Consider the following 18,853-nt stretch of genomic DNA (forward strand, 5'->3'; position numbering starts at 1 on the left):
TAGTGCAGCGACCAGGACAAATGCTAAGATCTTAGCTTAGCGTTATTTTAGCTAATGCTAAGATCATAACTTACTGTTATTTTAGCTAATGCTAAGATCTTAGCTTAGCGTTATTTTAGCTAATGCTAAGATCATAACTTACTGTTATTTTAGCTAATGCTAAGATCTTAGCTTAGCGTTATTTTAGCTAATGCTAAGATCTTAGCTTAGCGTTATTTTAGCTAATGCTAAGATCTTAGTGTTATTTTAGCTAATGCTAAGATCATAACTTGCTGTTATTTTAGCGAACGCTAAGATCTTAGCTTAGTGTTATTCAGATTCAGACAACTTTATTTATCCCAGAAGGCAATTAAGTGTTTTATTTGAGTTAACGCTAAAATAACGCTAAGAAAACAAATTCCACCGGCTCTGGCTGTGTGGCTGATAAAACAATCTAATCTAATCTGATCTGATCTAATCTGATCTCATGAAGCCCTTAGGATATCTACCTCTCACCGCCTTTTTTTTTTTTGGGAGGGGGGGTTGCTGCCAATAGTCAATACACATTAACAAAAGGAGAAAAGATGACGTCAGCTATCAAGTTGCGCTCAAGACTTTAAGTTAAAGAGCTATGCAGAGTCACAAAGCGCCCTTTGAATCGCTGCTGCAGTGTCCAGTCCACGTGGGAGCTCGTAGTGCAGGACAACGTAGTGTTCTGCTCATAGTGACAACAAGTGATATGCAGTAGATAATATGCCGTGATGAACAACGGATCATATTTCCTGTTGTGGCCCCCCCCCCCAAAAAAAGGTGGGTTAGCTTAAGATAAAGATGCAAAGCGCACATGGAAAAACTGTGTTACCGCTCCACGGGTCTCTCTGCTACCTAACGCAGCTGCCAACTGCTGCAAGAAAATGACCGAAAAATGACCAACGGCAAGACAGATGTCAAGAAAGAAAGATATACTGCAAAGAAATCCACAGTTAAACAAATGGAAACAAGACACACATTTGTATGAACACAGAGAAGGCGGGGAGGTCTGTCCTGCGACAGACAGAAGCCATGTTTACTGCATAAGGCCGATCTGAGATTGCTGTGAGGTAAAAGAACATGAATCTCTGCCTAAGGAGCCCAAATGCAAACTATCTGGAGCGAAGGCGAACAAGGAGGGGGAAAGCCACTTGAAACTGGAGACAGAGTGCAGGAGAATAAACGATCCATACACACACACACACACACACACATACATACAAATACCTGCAAATGCAAACATCTCCTGAACTAGAGGAGGACTTAACTTGGAGGACTTTATATTGGAAGTTTATATTCGAGCAGGTCTGCAATACAAAGGTGCATGTGTTTCTGCACTGGAGCTCTTGATTAAGAGAAATTAGAATCACTATGAATTATAATGCAGTATGATGATGATATCATCTGATGGATGAAGATGATGGCAGGAGCATGTTTAGGGGAGCTCGGCAGCGGGGTGCATTTGGTGCTATGTGTGAAAGCCACTTAAGGATTTTGGATACAGCGCCTGCGCCAGACAGTAAATCCCAACCTGTTGTTCACATGAACGAAAACAAGCCCCATAGACACACGCGCATGCATGCAAACATACACACATACGACAAATGACACGCACAAAATGACGTGCAGCCTTTCAGATATCCTATACTAGTTGCCCCCAAACCACCCTCCACAGACTGCCTGAAAAGAGTGGAAGGGGCTGGAAGAACTAAAGGAGGAACAGTCAAAGAAAAGGATTTGGGGTGGTGGGTCATTCAGAAAGTCGGGTGAGAGGACTGCAGGGGAATGTGTAGGGGGACTTGGGGTAGGAAGGCTAGGCGATTAGGAAGACGGGGTCGGGACAGATCGACTCTAGCTCTGGTGGGTGTTGTACTCCGTCTCTCCAGAGGAGATCTGGGTCAGCCGCTTGCTGGATCCCCACAGTTTGCGTGTGATCTGGCTTGAGCGAATCTGAGAAGGAGGGAGGAGAAAAGGAAGAGCAGCAATGCAAGTGAGGGAGTACAGAAAAGAGAAAAGTGTAAAGTCAAGGGGGAAAAAAAAAGAAAGGAGGGAGATGATTGATGAGTGCTTCGTTAGTCAATTGGAGCTTGATTGATTTATGCAGTGACAATTTCAAAATCATAGCCTGATTCACTCTGGAGTGAACTGACTGCAACAGAAAAGGTAAAAAGCAGAGACGAGTGATGGGACATATTGATGACTGACTCATAATACTAACAGGGGAGTCCTTCCATCACACCCAAACAAATTAAAGGGACAGTATGAAACGTTTGAAGTCTACTTTCTACTCACCTCTAATGTTAAGTGCTCTGCTGAACTAAATGGAAATTGTGCATTGTGCCTTGCATTGCACTGCACCTGGCTAGCAGCAGCCATGTGCCCAGTATGAAGTACAGGATGGATGAGCGTGGAAATGAAATCTACCTGTAATGATCATGGGTAAGTCAGACTGGGCGTGAGGGAGCTGATATGCTGAAGTGCGGGGACAGGCTTCCCAAAGGAGAGGACAGTGTAGGGGTCTCCTGCACCACGGGTGACTACGTTAACCAGTCGACTAAAAGGTCCAACCCGTTAGCCAAGGGCTAGCGAGTCTACTTATCCACGATCGTTACACACCGATCAACAATATTAGTGGTGAGTAGAAGACAGAAATAGACTTCAGAATTTCCATACTACCCCTTCAAAATCTTCACCTCCTGTCCGAATATTTACTGTTGACTATCATAGTGCAAGTGTATTAGCTAGCAATATTAAACCATGACTAGTATGTCTTCATTCATGCTCATTAGTCCAAGTAAGGAAACCACAGGAAGTTGGATCAGTTCATCTGGACACGGCGTTTATTGAGAGAAACGTTTCATCATCACCTAAGTGACCTCATCAGACTCAACGGAGTGTGTATCTCGTATGATGGTAAGTCTCTCTTCACGTGTGTTCCTGTTTATGAAGCAGTGGAGATAGTCCGTATAAACTTACAAGACAACCCCACCCTTAGCAACAGGACCCCCCTTAACACTGACCAAGTGTGTCTGCTCCTGAAGCGGTGTCTTCAGTCCGTCTGCTTCACATACAGGGGGCAATATTATGGGCAGAGGCATGGGTGTGTTATGGGTTCCCCAGTCTCACCTGTAGTGGCCAACTTGTATATGAAGGAATCCAAAGGAATTGAATCGAGTGCAACTGGACTTGGTATATAAGTCCAGTTGCACTCGTCCAAGTCCAGTTGCACTCGATTCAATTCCTTAGGATAACCATGACCTGGATGAATGAGAACATTCACAGACATACATGGAGGAAGTGGAAAAGAGGCTCTGATGCCCTATCCAGGGACACCACCTAGCCATTGGTTCAGATTTGTGGATGACACCTGGGTTAAAATTAAATCTCAGGATGTTGCACATTTCACCGACCACATTACTTCTGTGGACACCACATCAAGTTCACCAGGGAGGATGTGGAACACGACAGGTTAGTCTTCTTACATGTGAAACTGCAGTTGGTGATGGGGGAAATTTGACTGTTCATGTTTACCGTAAACCAACACATACTGATCAGTACTTAAGGTTTGACTCTCATCATCCACCGGAGCACAAACTAGGAGTCATCAGGATGCTGTACCACCAAGCTGACAACGTCCCCACCGACACAGTGGCCAGGGAAGGGGAGAAACCCCACATTAAAAAGGCCCTGGATAAGTGTGGTTATCCTAACTGGGCGTTTGTCAAAGCCAGGAAGACCCCAAACAGCACCAGCCGATCCAAGAGCGGAGGAGGACAACAGCTGTCTAAGTGTGAACCAGTGGTGATTCCGTATGTGGTGGGAGTGTCGGAACAGTTGAGACATGTATTTTCCAAACACCACATCTCAGTTGCTTTCAAACCCCAAAACATGCTGCACCAGAAGTTGGCCCACCCCAAGGATCGGGTCCCCCGGCACAAACAGAGCAATATAGTGTACGCTGTTAAGTGCCAGGAGGATTGCCATGACTTCTACACTGGGGAAACCAATCAGACGCTGGTCAAGAGGATGACACAACACAGGAGCGCTAACAAGTCAGACCAGGACTCCACAGTCTACACCATCTACACAGCCTACACCATCTATAGGCCAGTGGCCACTCTTTCAAGGATGAGGATGTGCACATCCTTGATAGGGAGGAATGCTGGTTTGAACGGGGGGGTCAAAGAGGCCATCTAGGTGAAGAGGGAACGACCATCCCTGAACCAACGGGGGGCCTAAGGGCCTTGACACACCAGGCCGACAGTCGGCCAATGTCGGGCCGTCGGTGAGCCTCTGTAACCCTAGTTTTTGCAGTGTGTCCCGCACCGCCAGCACTAGTCGGACCCGTCGGCAGCTTTTTGGCCAATTCAGCATGTTGACTGGGTGGAGCCGTCGGTGAGAGAGATCACTCTGATTGGCCGTTCAGCTTAGCGAATCAGTGCAGAACATACATGCTAGTTGGTCGTCGGCTGTAGTCTTAGTGGTGTGCTCGATTGCTACTTTTTGGCCCAGATGGCAGGCGACGTGAGGCGATGCAACAGTCGGCCTTCATCGCCACTAGTCGGTTTGGTGTGTCTGAGCCCTAAGAGCACATCTGTCACCATCTTACAATGCTGTGATTACAACTATTCCCCAATCCTCTGTGAAAAGTACACATGGCCATTGTAACTCCAGTTAATGGTCACACCCATGTTGGCATATGAAAGTGGTTGTTGGTTTCTGTTGTTAGACACTGTATTGTTTATAAGGGTGGGGACACCTGCAGTCACTGTATTGTTTATAAGGGTGGGGACACCTACAGTCACTGTATTGTTTATAAGGGTGGGGTACCTGCAATCACTGTATTATCTATAAAGGTGGGGTACCTACAGTCACTGTATTGTTTATAAGGGTGGGATACCTACAGTCACTGTATTGTTTATAAGGGTGGGGTACCTGCAGTCACTGTGTTGTTTAAAAGGCTGGGGACACCTGCAGTCACTGTATTGTTTATAAGGGTGGGGACACCTACAGTCACTGTATTGTTTATAAGGGTGGGGTACCTGCAATCACTGTATTATCTATAAAGGTGGGGTACCTACAGTCACTGTATTGTTTATAAGGGTGGGGGTACCTGCAGTCACTGTATTGTTTATGAGGGTGGGGGTACCTGCAGTCACTGTATTGTTTATAAGGGTGGGGACACCTGCAGTCACTGTATTGTTTATAAGGGTGGGACACCTGCAGTCACTGTATTGTTTATAAGGGTGGGGACACCTGCAGTCACTGTATTGTTTATAAGGGTGGGGACACCTGCAGTCACTGTATTGTTTATAAGGGTGGGGACACCTGCAGTCACTGTATTGTTTATAAGGGTGGGGTACCTACAGTCACTGTATTGTTTATAAAGGTGGGGACACCTGCAGTCACTGTATTGTTTATAAGGGTGGGGACACCTGCAGTCACTGTATTGTTTATAAGGGTGGGGACACCTGCAGTCACTGTATTGTTTATAAGGGTGGGGTACCTGCAGTCACTGTATTGTTTATAAGGGTGGGGACACCTGCAGTCAGGTCAGAGTGAAGAGGTCACCTAGATGATGATGAACGGTTTCTCTCAACAGACGTTGTGTCCACATGAACTGGTTCAGCTTTGTGTGATGTGACTAATATAGTTTGTATGGCTTGCGGCTTGCTGAAGCGCTCATCAGATGTGTGTTTCACAGCATATTTGTTATTAGTTTATAAGGCAGCACAGTCAAATGAGTTGTGTAGCTACACTTCAGCTTAACAGCACAGGACAAAGATGATCCCAGACTAGATTCTATACACATATCAACATTTCCCAGGGACACAATGAGGTAATCATAACATTTTCACGCCACAGCAGTGGTGGCTGCTGACCAACATATGTGGTGAAGCAACGCTCCCTCACCTCCACTAGGAGACGTTTCTGAGGCGGGGAATATCTATTTTTGGGTGGAATATGTAATACATGGCATCGCCATATGCAAATACAGCACAATATCAGCGTATGTGCATCAGCTGCTATTCAAAAGATGACTGACACGACAGGTGTTATTGTTATGTGTGTTACACAACACGACACAATTCTGACTTTCACCCACTACACTCCGTCACAAAATCCAATCTTTTTTTTTGGGGGGGGGGGGATTCCCCCCCTTTCTCCCCAATTGTATCTAACCAGTTACCCCACTCTTCCAGTTCAACTGTGCTTGGCCAATTACCCCACTCTTCCAAGCCGTCCCGGTCTCTGCTCCACCCCCTCTGCTGATCCGGGGAGATCTGCAGACTACCACATGCCTCCTCCCATACATGTGGAGTCACCAGCTGCTGCTTTTCACCTGACAGTGAGGAGTTTCCCCAGGGGGACGTAGCGCGTGGGAGGATCACGCTATTCCTGCCACCCCCCCGAACAGGCGCCCTGACCGACCAGAGGAGGTGCTAGTGCACTGACCAGGACACATACCCACATCCGGCTTCCCACCCGCAGACACGGCCAATTGTGTCTGTAGGGACACCCGACCAAGCTGGAGGTAACACGGGGATTCGAACCGGCGACTCCCGTGTTGGTAGGCAACGGAATAGACCGCCATGCTACCCGGACGCCCAATCCTATCGTTATTTTTTTAATCAAAATAACAACGCTTCTCTCTGAAGTGAAACGACATGTCTATGAACCAACAGAGTGAAGGCCTGGGAACAAGTGGGTGAGTGGCGCCGGGAGGCCAGACTCAAGACCTGATGATGAGATGTGTATCAGCCAGCTTCACTTTGAAAGTGGGTGAGTGGCGCCGGGAGGCTGGACTCACGACCTGACGGTGAGTTGTGTATCAGCCAGCTTCACTTTGAAAGTGGGTGAGTGGCGCCGGGAGGCTGGACTCACGACCTGACGGTGAGTTGTGTATCAGCCAGCTTCACTTTGAAAGTGGGTGAGCGGTGCTGGGAGTCTGGACTCACAACCTGACGGTGAGTTGTGTATAAGCCAGCTTCACTTTGAAATGCGCCATGATTGGAAAGACAAGGTGAAGCAGTGCTTCACCGGCGGTGTTAAAAACACATCCTAATCCACAGTCATCCACTGTGTTACGTTAATCACTGAAGCTTGGAAACGCCTGCTTCACTGCAGTTCCTTCTACCAACCCGAGCGCTGTGCTGTTCCTTCTACCAACCCGAGCGCTGTGCTGTTCCTTCTACCAACCCGAGCGCTGTGCTGTTCCTTCTACCAACCCGAGCACTGTGCTGTTCCTTCTACCAACCCGAGCGCTGTGCTGTTCCTTCTACCAACCCGAGCGCTGTGCTGTTCCTTCTACCAACCCGAGCACTGTGCTGTTCCTTCTACCAACCCGAGCGCTGTGCTGTTCCTTCTACCAACCCGAGCACTGTGCTGTTCCTTCTACCAACCCGAGCGCTGTGCTGTTCCTTCTACCAACCCGAGCACTGTGCTGTTCCTTCTACCAACCCGAGCGCTGTGCTGTTCCTTCTACCAACCCGAGCGCTGTGCTTTCTCCTACCAACCCGAGCGCTGTGCTGTTTCTCCTACCAACCCGAGGGCTGTGCTGTTCCTTCTACCAACCCCAGCGCTGTGCTGTTCCTTCTACCAACCCGAGCACTGTGCTGTTCCTTCTACCAACCCGAGCGCTGTGCTGTTCCTTCTACCAACCCGAGCACTGTGCTGTTCCTTCTACCAACCCGAGCGCTGTGCTGTTCCTTCTACCAACCCGAGCGCTGTGCTGTTCCTTCTACCAACCCGAGCACTGTGCTGTTCCTTCTACCAACCCGAGCGCTGTGCTGTTCCTTCTACCAACCCGAGCGCTGTGCTTTCTCCTACCAACCCGAGCGCTGTGCTTTCTCCTACCAACCCGAGCGCTGTGCTGTTTCTCCTACCAACCCGAGGGCTGTGCTGTTCCTTCTACCAACCCGAGCGCTGTGCTGTTCCTTCTACCAACCCGAGCACTGTGCTGTTCCTTCTACCAACCCGAGCGCTGTGCTGTTCCTTCTACCAACCCGAGCGCTGTGCTGTTCCTTCTACCAACCCGAGCACTGTGCTGTTCCTTCTACCAACCCGAGGGCTGTGCTTTCTCCTACCAACCCGAGCACTGTGCTGTTCCTTCTACCAACCCGAGCGCTGTGCTGTTCCTTCTACCAACCCGAGCACTGTGCTGTTCCTTCTACCAACCCGAGCGCTGTGCTGTTCCTTCTACCAACCCGAGCGCTGTGCTGTTCCTTCTACCAACCCGAGCGCTGTGCTGTTCCTTCTACCAACCCGAGCACTGTGCTGTTCCTTCTACCAACCCGAGCGCTGTGCTTTCTCCTACCAACCCGAGCGCTGTGCTGTTTCTCCTACCAACCCGAGCGCTGTGCTGTTTCTCCTACCAACCCGAGGGCTGTGCTGTTCCTTCTACCAACCCGAGCGCTGTGCTGTTCCTTCTACCAACCCGAGCGCTGTGCTTTCTCCTACCAACCCGAGCGCTGTGCTGTTTCTCCTACCAACCCGAGCGCTGTGCTGTTTCTCCTACCAACCCGAGGGCTGTGCTGTTCCTTCTACCAACCCGAGCGCTGTGCTGTTCCTTCTACCAACCCGAGCGCTGTGCTGTTCCTTCTACCAACCCGAGCGCTGTGCTGTCTCTTCTACCAACCCGAGCGCTGTGCTGTCTCTTCTACCAACCCGAGCACTGTGCTGTTCCTTCTACCAACCCGAGCGCTGTGCTGTTCCTTCTACCAACCCGAGCGCTGTACTGTCTCTCCTACCAACCTGAGCGCTGTGCTGTTCCTTCTACCAACCTGAGCGCTGTACTGTCTCTTCTACCAACCTGAGCGCTGTGCTGTTCCTTCTACCAACCCGAGCACTGTGCTGTCTCTTCTACCAACCTGAGCACTGTGCTGTTCCTTCTACCAACCCGAGCGCTGTGTTGTCTCTCCTACCAACCCGAGCGCTGTGCTGTTTCGCACAACACATTGTCAGGCATGCTTTGTTTTGACCACTGCACTTGTTATGGGTTCAGAGGAGACAGTCTTTGTGATGAAACTTTGGCATCTCATTTGGCACGATGAAAGATATGCTCATTTGTGTGTAAATGTTTTTTAGTGAAGCACTGCCTCACTTGTTACCCCAGGGGCATCTCCCCTGCATTACATCTCAGGGCTACAACGCACACTCAACTGGGCACTGAAGGAATGTCAAACCTCCATTTATCTGCATGTGTGTTTGTGTCCTGGCACTGCTCTAAAGGAGAAGACATCACCCCTCCCCTTTTTCTCCCCAATTGTACTTGGCCAACTACCCCACTCTTCCGAGCCGTCCCGGTTGCTGCTCCACCCCCTCTGCTGATCCGGGGAGGGCTACAGACTACCACATGTCTCCTCCCATACATGTGGAGTTGCCAGCTGCTTCTTTTCACCTGACAATGAGGAGTTTCACCAGGGGGACGTAGTGCATAGGAGGATCACGCTAGTCCCCCCGCCAAACGGGCGCCCCGACTGACCAGAGAAGGCGCTAGTGCAGAGACCAGGACACATACGCACATCTGGCTTCCCACCAACAGACACAGCCAATTGTGTCTGTAGGGACGCCCGACCAAGCCGGAGATAACACGGGGATTCGAACCGGAGATCCCCGTGGTGGTAGGCAACGGAATAGACCGCTACGCTACCCGGACGCCCGAAGAAGACATAATTTACAAGGGGCAACAACCATCCCTAAGAAGGAAAGGGTGCATTTGGATTTGAAGGTCTTCTGGGACATTTTGGACTCATTCTTAGGTTAATCCTGGAGTACATGTACGTCTGTGTGTGTGTGTGTGTGTGTGTGTGTGTGCAGCTATATACAAAGAGACAATGAGTAGGAGTGTTAGGGTTTCTGCTCGCTGGAGCTCAGTCTGAACACCTTCTGGTCCCGCTGGTTCAGCAGGCGGGCAGGTGAGCGCATGCGCAGAGGGGCCAGCAGTGAGCTGGCCATGAGGGGCGAGCCCTCCAGGCTCTGAGCGATGTAGTTCCTCAGTGAGCTCTTTACCTCTGCCGGCTTGCCCACGCCCACGATGATCAACTTGCCATCCTCCAGGCCGACGAGGACGTGGCTCTGCTCCTTGGTCACTGATACACTGCGTATTGGCACACGCATGGCCATGGGCGCTGCGCAGACTGACAGGCTAGGGGAAGGGGTAGGGGTGTAACAGTGGTGGGTGGGGACAACAGAGGGAAATAGAGGTGATATGCAAGAAGAAAACAGGTGTTAATTTATAGACATGCATGCGGACCCAAACACACAAATACGCACATTAAACACAAACAAAAACCTGTAAAAACTGCAAAAATAAAACGAATTTTACAGATTTCCTGTTCAAGCCTCAATATCCTTGGTAGCACCAGAGCACAAGAAAACCCGTCAGAACTGGTGACCGTTCCACGAAGACATATTGTCTGACAATACTGCTGCTTCTAGATTTCTAACTCTACGTTGACTATTTGAGGACACATTTTTTTCAATCCAACAGCAGTGATATTCTGATTGAACACATACAAGGGTGTAAGAGATTACCTGTAAAGGGTTCGAATGGACAGGTAGCCCTGCTCACTGCCTGTCAGCACATACTCCCCAGACACACACATGTCCGTCACCTGCTCCTTCAGGGGCTCACTGCACAAATGCTTCCCATTGACAGAGTACAGATGGAGAGCATTTTTATCCTTGGGGGGAACAAAACACTAGTTCAGAGAGTGAACGGGAAGGTCAACAGTCCAGGAGCGGTTCAGATCCCAGTTTTCCTCTGGCTGTTGGTGTGCACTCAAATAGTAAGAGAGTTGAGATGATCTGGCTGGGTTAGGCCAAGGGTCAGCGGTAGGGGGTTAATGAGAGGGAATAAGAATCACAAGTAGGGCTGTGTGATATGACCATAATATGTGATGATAGAAAACGTCTACCATTTTGTTTTAAGCTCTATCGTTTATTTTGTTGTGTCGCAAATCACACTCTGTACGGCAATACTTTTCATTGGACGACCCTTTCTGCTCTTTGCACAGCACGGACGCAGGCAGGAAATTCATGAAGGCAATACAAACAAACATGGAGGACAGTGAAGTAACGCAGAATGGGGTAATTCCGAACAGAAGGAGTCCGACCAGCCAGGACAAAACCAGGAGCTTGTACCTAAAAGAGGGACAACTTCTATCGTATGGAGATGGTTTGGGTATGAAAAGTCTGACACAGACCAGAAAACCGTACTTTGCAAAATATGCCACACACCGGTCCCCACAACAGACTCAAACACCACTAGCCTCTTTTACCACCAATGCAAGAATCCTGTCAAACACTGCGGAGAGTCTACAGACGAGTACCACAAAAGTGCAGTCGAGTGCTCAGAACAAACCCCAGACTCAGACGTTGCAAGAGGCTTCTGCCCGCGGCACACCACATGTCAAAGAATCACGAAGATGGAAAGACAGAACGACCGCCATTGCAACTTACATCTGCAAAGACATGACCTCAATTTACACAGTCGAGAAATGGGGGTTTTGTGAGTTGGTGCCAACACTCGACCCAAGGTACGCCGCAATGCCAAGCCAAAAACACTTCACTCAAGTCGAGTTGCCTCGTCTATATCAAGAGGGTGGGGCCAAATTAGAGGAGGAAATCCACAAAGTTTATGTACAATTGTTACATGCTTAATTGAAAATTTGTGAAAGGTTCTAAATAAAAGGAGAAAAATAATCAAATATGAGAAAGCACCTTTTATTTGTCGAGGACATAATTCAAAATATAAGAAATAAGTCATTTTATATAAACTATTTATTCATTGAATTTACAGAAAATGTGCTATATCATGATATGTATCATTATCGCAATATCTCATCTCATCTTCAGCCGCGTCTCCGTGGTAGGGTCGCGGTGGCAGCAAGCTAAGTAGGGCACTCCAGACATCCCTCTCCCCAGCAAAACCTTCCAACTCCTCCTGGGGGACCCCAAGACATTCCCAGGCCAGATTAGACATGTAGTCCCTCCAGCGAGTTCTGGGTCTACCCCTGGGGCTCCACCCAGTTGGCCGTGTCCGGTAAATTTCCTAAGGAAGGCACCCAGGAGGCATCCTAATCAGATGCCCGAACCATCTCAACTGGCTCCTTTTGATGTGAAGGAGCAGCGGCTCTACTCCAAGCTCCCTCCAGATGTCTGAGCTCCTCACCCTATCTCTAAGGCTGAGCCCAGACACCCTACTGAGGAAACTCATTTCAGCCACTTGTATCTGCAATCTCACCCTTTCGGTCACTACCCAAAGCTCATGACCATAGGTGAGGATTGGAACGAAGATTGGCTGGTAAAATGAGAGCTTTGCCTTCCGGCTCAGCTCCTTCTTCGCCACAATGGTCAGGTACAATGTCCACATTACTGCTGATGCTGCAGCAATCTGCCTGTCAATCTTCAGCTCCATCCTACCCTCACTTGTGAACTAGACCCCGAGATCCTTGAACTCCTTCACTCGAGGCAACAACTCATCCCCAACCCGGAGGGAGCAATCCACCATTTTCCGGCAGAGAACCATGGCCTCAATCTTGGAGGTGCTCACTCGCAATATGAATGACGTATTATCGCAATATGAATATGACATATAATCGCAATATGAATGACCTATCTCGTGATATGTATTGTTATCGTGATATGAATGACCTATATCGTGATATGTATCGTTGTGATATGAATGACCTATATCATATGTATCGTTATCGTGATATGAACGACCTATATCGTGATATGTATCGTTATATGAACGACCTATATCGTGATGTGTATCGTTATCACAATATGAATGACCTACATCATGATATGTATCGTTATCGTGAGATGAATGACCTATATCGTGATATGAATGACCTACGTATATCGTGATATGTATTGTTATCGTGCTATGAATGACCTATATCGTGATATGTATCATTATCGTAATATGAACGACCTATATCGTGATATGTATCATTACCGTAATATGAATGACCTATATCGTGATATGTATTGTTATCGTGCTATGAATGACCTATATCGTGATATGTATCATTATCGTAATATGAACGACCTATATCGTGATATGTATCATTACCGTAATATGAATGACCTATATTGTGATATGTATCGTTATCGCGATATGAATGACATATATCGTGATATGTATCGTTATCACGATATCCATCCATCCCTATATCGTGATATGAGATTCTGGTCATATCGCACAGCCCTAGTCACAAGTATAGCAATGCAAATGTGTTGGTGGCTGAATTTGTGATAGGAAGCCATGGCAGTGAAGGTGAAATGTTTTGAACATGTCAGTGCATTGCGCTTGAAGACAAATGGCCAATTCTAAACATTCTAAAGCAGAACCAAACTCAAGGAGACAGTATCAGTTCTGCATCACAGTTCAAATTTAGACAGCTAGCACACAATTCAGTCCAACAGTTGTGATACTGTGTGTGTGTGTGTGTGTGTGTGTGTGTGTGTGTGTGTGTGTGTGTGTGTGTGTGTGTGTCTACCTTGAGTGTGGCCTTGCCCTCCAGGCATGTATGGACCAGCAAGTGGCCTTCCCAGGACACTGCCAGGTGCAGGATGGAGAGAGGCAATGTGCTTTCACATGGCGGTCGCAGACACCGCATGTACTGGCCCCTACGCACAGTGTGGATGATCACAGTGCCATCCTAAAACAATAGGAAGTATACAAATTATGTAACATTCACCCTCTTATATATTTACACTGTAATACATGCCCACATCATGTTGGTGATATTTCACTAATGTAGTAAAGAGTAGCCTGTACTCCTTCGTAACACAGAACACACCAAATAAGTCATTTTACAGATTACAAAACATGGACTAAAACATTTGCAAACAATATCTACCACGAGAAAAATAACTGCTTTCTTTACCTGAGTGTATATCACGACCAAGACCAAAACATTTTGTGCTAGACTAGGGTAATTTTCTACCACATTGTTTTCAGACTCCCACTTACTTGGTAAAATAAGATGGCATTTGAATGCAAAACACATGTTCCTGAAAACTAGTTTTGTTTGAAAGCTAGTTGTCCAGTAAGCTCTTTCAGTAATTGGGCAGCAAATTATTCTTATTATTCTGGTTCGGTTATAAAAAAAATGGATATAAGGTTATGCAAACGTTTAAGACCATTCTGCTCAAAACAGAGCAGCCGAAGAGCCTAGGCATTGATGGCACAACAGTAAAGTGACCCCCCCCCCCAAGCAGATTATAAGATTACAACAGGTGTGCCTCAAGGCTCAGTGTTTGGCCCACTTCTTCATATTCTATACCATCTCATTTGGCCCAACAACATGGTTTCTCCAAACACTGCTACTCTGATGACACCTAACTCTATACTTCTTTTCCAACAGAAGACAGCGAGGTGTCTGAGAGGGTTGCTGCTTGCACTGCTGACATATCGGCCTGCATGAGAGAGCAGCATGTCCAGCTCAACCTGTGCAAAACCTGAGCTGTTGGCTATCTCTATTAAACCCTTGATCCTCAGAAATAGAACTATCATAACAACAATGATCATGCCCTTCTGATCTACAAGGAAGCTAAGGGTGATGATCACCAGCTCTCATTTTCTGACCACATTATTACCATCTTCTGTTCCTGCTGCTTTGCTCTGTACAACATCCAGAAGCTCTGACTGTACTTTTCAACACTTGTGATGTATCTTCTGGACAAGGCCGAAGTAATCTCTTGGTGACTCTATTGCAATACATTTCTGGTCTCTCAGCTTGTGCACTCCAACCACTGCAAAGAACTCGAAACTATTCTGCATCGACCAAGATGCGCAAACATCTCACCTCTCTTTGCATCCTTACACTGGCTCCCAGTTGCTACCTGCTTAAAGTTGCTGGGTTTCCAGGCAGTTCAAGGAATTGCAGTGACTTTAAATGTGAACCTATGTTAACATGTACACTCCAACTTGCCTTCTTACTACCTCTGGAAAGCTACTGCCTATACCTATTTCAAAAGGGCTCTTGGCTCAGACTCTTTCAGTTGGCCCAAAATGTTGTAATGAACTTCTGTTTAACATCACAACCACAGATTCGGTTACATCATTCAAGAAAGGGCTAAAAACTGTCCTTTTCCAGGTCAACCTCAATCTCAGCTCTGATAGAATGCATACAGTTACACTACATTAGTGCTCTGTGTACTTACTATGTAAATTGTGGCTTTTAATTAATCAAGTTCTCGCTCACCACTACTGCATGGAAAGTCAAATGAGTTACCTCAGTCGACTGCTACCTGCTTTGGATAAAATAATCTGCTAAATGACAACATTTTACAGCTAATCAATTCATATTTTAATTTGAATAGTATATCAGTAACACACAATTCCATCTGAGAACAGACCCTCTTAAAACAAAAAATTGCCATTTCAGAGACAAACCTTGATCAATAGGGGAGTCATTTTGAACAAATGAATAAAAGAGCAACTGAGAAGCTACCAGGTTGTGTCAGAAGTGTGTGTATTCTTTTACCCGTGATCCAGAAACAGCCATGTCCAGCTCTGTGCTGATGCTGACACTGACCACCTCATCTGTATGACCGTACAACATCTGCACTGGCTTGGGACATAATCCCATAGGAGACCCACCCTGAGAACCAAAGTCAAACCACAAATTAAGGAGAAATTTGAAGATGCAAAGATGAAGATGTTCAAGAAAACATAAAAATTATTGTAAATATTTGTACTTGTAAATTTGTAAAAAGAAAAAAAAAAGAAAAAAAAAAGACAGGGTAACGCAGCAGTCTATTCCGTTGCCTACCAACACGGGGATCATCGGTTTGAATCCCTGTGTTGCTTCCGGCTTGGTCGGGTGTCCCTTCAGACACAAATGTCCGTGTCTGCGGGTGGGAAGCGGGATGTGGGTGTCCTGGTCGCTGCACTAGCGCCTCCTCTGGTCGGTCTGGGCACCTGTTTGGAGGGAGGGGTAACTGGGGGGAATAGTGTGATCCTCCCATGTGCTACATCTCCGTGGTGAAACTCAATGTCAGGTGAAAAGAAGCGGCTGGCGACTCCACATGTATCAGAGGAGACATGTGGTAGTCTGCAGCCCTCCCCGGATCAGCAGTGGGGGTGGAGCAGCGACCGGGACAGCTCGAAAGAGTGGGGTAGTTGGACGAGTATAATTGGGGAGAAAAAGAGGGGAAAACCCCCCCCCCAAAAAAAAAAGACAATTTTTTTTAGCATATAAGGCACAGTTGTCCTGACCTGCTGTAGAACCTGCCACACCAAGCAGGTAGTGTCTCGAGAGCCAGAGATCAAGTGGATGCCGCAGTGGTCTGTTGACAGGCAAGTCACAATGTCTGACGGAGACAAATGCACAAAAAGTTATTAGTTATGAAAGAAACACACAAAACAAACAGGAAAAGGATGAGTTGATAAATGTATCTTCATATGGACTCCTTACATACACATACAACAATTATATAATGTGGCTATTGAGACGTCTATCAAATTAAATCAATGGGATGAGTCAGAATTCATACAACTTGCAGAGATGTGTCTCTCATTGTTGGTGGCTGAGTTCAAGAGCTAAGGTTTTTGTGTTGTGCCCATAGCGTGCCGCCAAAGCTTTCATTTTGATACAGCTCAGTGAAAGCGTATTGTTACTGGCTGTAATTACTCTTAAATCATACTCACTGGCAGTCTGGCTCAACGCTTTTGCTGTTCACTGTTTAATCTGAGCATAACTTTCCGGTTAAATTCTCTTGACAGTTATTTTTGCTAGCATACCTTCTCCTCCAACTTGCAATGTATTTATGGCGGAGTGTTCTTTTTTCCCCCTCCTTTTTCTCCCCAATCGTATCCGGCCAATCATCCCACTCTTCCGAGCCGTCCCGGTTGCTGCTCCACCCCCTCTGCTGATCCGGGGAGGGCTGCAGACTACCACATGCCTCCTCCCATACATGTGGAGTCACCAGCCGCTTCTTTTCACCTGACAGTGAGGAGTTTCACCAGGGGGACGTAGCACATGGGAGGATCATGCTATTCCTCCCAGTTCCCCCCCCCGACCGACCAGAGGAGGCGCTAGTGCAGCAACCAGGACACATACCCGCATCTGGCTTCCCACTCGCAAATACAGCCAATTGTGTCTGTAGGGACGCCTGACCAAGACGGAGATAACATCAGGATTTGAACCAGCGATCCCTTTGTTGGTAGGCAACGGAATAGACCGCTACGCTACCCGGACGCCCCCCGAAGAATGTTCTTAAAGAAAACCCGACCTGTGTTTAAACTTCATTGAAAATCCTTGCTTGAAAAAATGTTGTACTTTGTCTCCATGTTTCCAACAAGGTTTGTGTGTGTGGTGGTGTGTAGGGGAAATGTGGGGGAAGTATACCCATGTGCCGGATATGTTGCCCAACGGTCTTGCCCTTGACCAGGGAGGTGACCCGCAGGCTATTATCCCAATGGCCCCCGCTGAAGAGTAGCTTGCCATCGTGGGACACCACAAACAGGCTCGCTGTCACCACCACGCCTGGAGAAAAGGGTTCCAGCAGAAACCGCTGAGTCCTGGGGATGAGGAGGAGAGACGTGGGGGAAAGTGGGGGAAGGGGGTTTAGAATGATAAGGAAGGGAGTTGGGACAGAAAAGAGGAACGCAGGTTAAACATTAATTCCTTAGTTTAGGGGCATTTGGGGTATACACTACTATAATAAAACCTAGGGTTTCTGATGTTCGTTATTTTTTTCTTTTAAATTGTACAATCAATTCTTCCGCCAATCAGAAAAACAGAAGTCTTTGAAATTCATAAAGTTTGTGACTTTTTTTTATGGCAAAAATCATTGGTTTAATTTGCTTTGCCCAAACTGTCATGGTTCCACGCAGCTTGTTTGCCCCCAAGGGACAGGATGTTGTGTTGTCACAAATTACAAATTTGTGACATTGGGCTATACAAATAAAACTGACTTGACTTTAAAGAACATAGGCTAGCAGCAAGAGCTTCACTGCATCTTATTTTACCACGTGGCCCATCGAGCTCAGTTAAATATGCAATGTCTACATGTGTTTTCATGTGTGTTGTCTGTGGTGTGTTCTCACTTAGGGTTGGCCACGGTGGGGTCCTTGATGAAGGTGAAGTAGTTTGAGATGTTCTTGTCGTAAGGCAGCCAGCCATGAGTCCCTATCAGACAGCTCTGATTTACAGTCACCTGAACACAGAGCAACATAGGGAGACTACTGAATACTGAGTAAGCCTCAACTCAACCATTGCTTGAATTAGAGAAAACATGCAGAAAAGAAACCCCTCTGAGAATTGCCACCTTAATGTGGTGGAGGGCTTTGTGTGTCCTGGTGATCTTGGGAGCTGTGTTATCAGGGTAGGGTCTCCCAAGCCAAATTGGTCCCAGGGGAGGGGCCGGACTAAGAGTGATTCCCAAGAAACCCAGTGAAATTACACCAGCAGAGCTACAGCACCTCGCTTGGAAAAGGGTAATAAAGGATGAGTTGTTGCCTCAAGTGAAGGGTTCAAGTATCTCGGGGTCTTGTTCACGAGTGAGGGTAGGATGGAGCGGCAGACTGACAGACGGATTGGTGCAGCCTCAGCAGTAATGCAGACGTTGTACCAGACCGTTGTGGTGAAGAGGGAGCTGAGCTCGAAGGCAAAGCTCTCAATTTACCAGTTAATCTTGGTTCCAAACCTCACCTATGGTCACAAGCTTTGGGTAGTGACCGAAAGGGTGAGATCACGGCTACAACCGGCTGAAATGAGTTTCCTCCGTAGGGTATCTCAGCTCAGTCTTAGAGATAGGGTGAGGAGCTCGGACATCCGGAGGGAGCTGCTGCTCCTTTGCGTCGAAAGGAGCCAGTTGAGGT

At 47.3% G+C, this 18,853-nt stretch overlaps 1 protein-coding gene across 1 annotated transcript in view; it reads right to left on the reverse strand.

Annotated features, from left to right (window-relative positions):
• Positions 1–1,153: 1,153 nt before the first annotated feature.
• The window catches only part of nbeal1 (neurobeachin-like 1), a 132,546-nt gene continuing 114,846 nt past the window's right edge, over positions 1,154–18,853 (reverse strand). The window contains exons 47-54 of the mRNA XM_056300960.1: positions 18,080–18,189; positions 17,379–17,551; positions 16,247–16,341; positions 15,513–15,629; positions 13,521–13,682; positions 10,546–10,694; positions 10,021–10,156; positions 1,154–1,959 (exon numbers count right to left, since the gene is read on the reverse strand). Of these exons, the coding sequence (XP_056156935.1) occupies positions 1,861–1,959; positions 10,021–10,156; positions 10,546–10,694; positions 13,521–13,682; positions 15,513–15,629; positions 16,247–16,341; positions 17,379–17,551; positions 18,080–18,189 (1,041 nt within the window). The 3' untranslated portion in view covers positions 1,154–1,860. The remainder of the gene's footprint in view (positions 1,960–10,020; positions 10,157–10,545; positions 10,695–13,520; positions 13,683–15,512; positions 15,630–16,246; positions 16,342–17,378; positions 17,552–18,079; positions 18,190–18,853) is intronic.

The sequence above is a fragment of the Lampris incognitus genome, chromosome 21 (assembly GCF_029633865.1).
Source record: "Lampris incognitus isolate fLamInc1 chromosome 21, fLamInc1.hap2, whole genome shotgun sequence".
Lineage (NCBI taxonomy): Eukaryota > Metazoa > Chordata > Actinopteri > Lampriformes > Lampridae > Lampris > Lampris incognitus.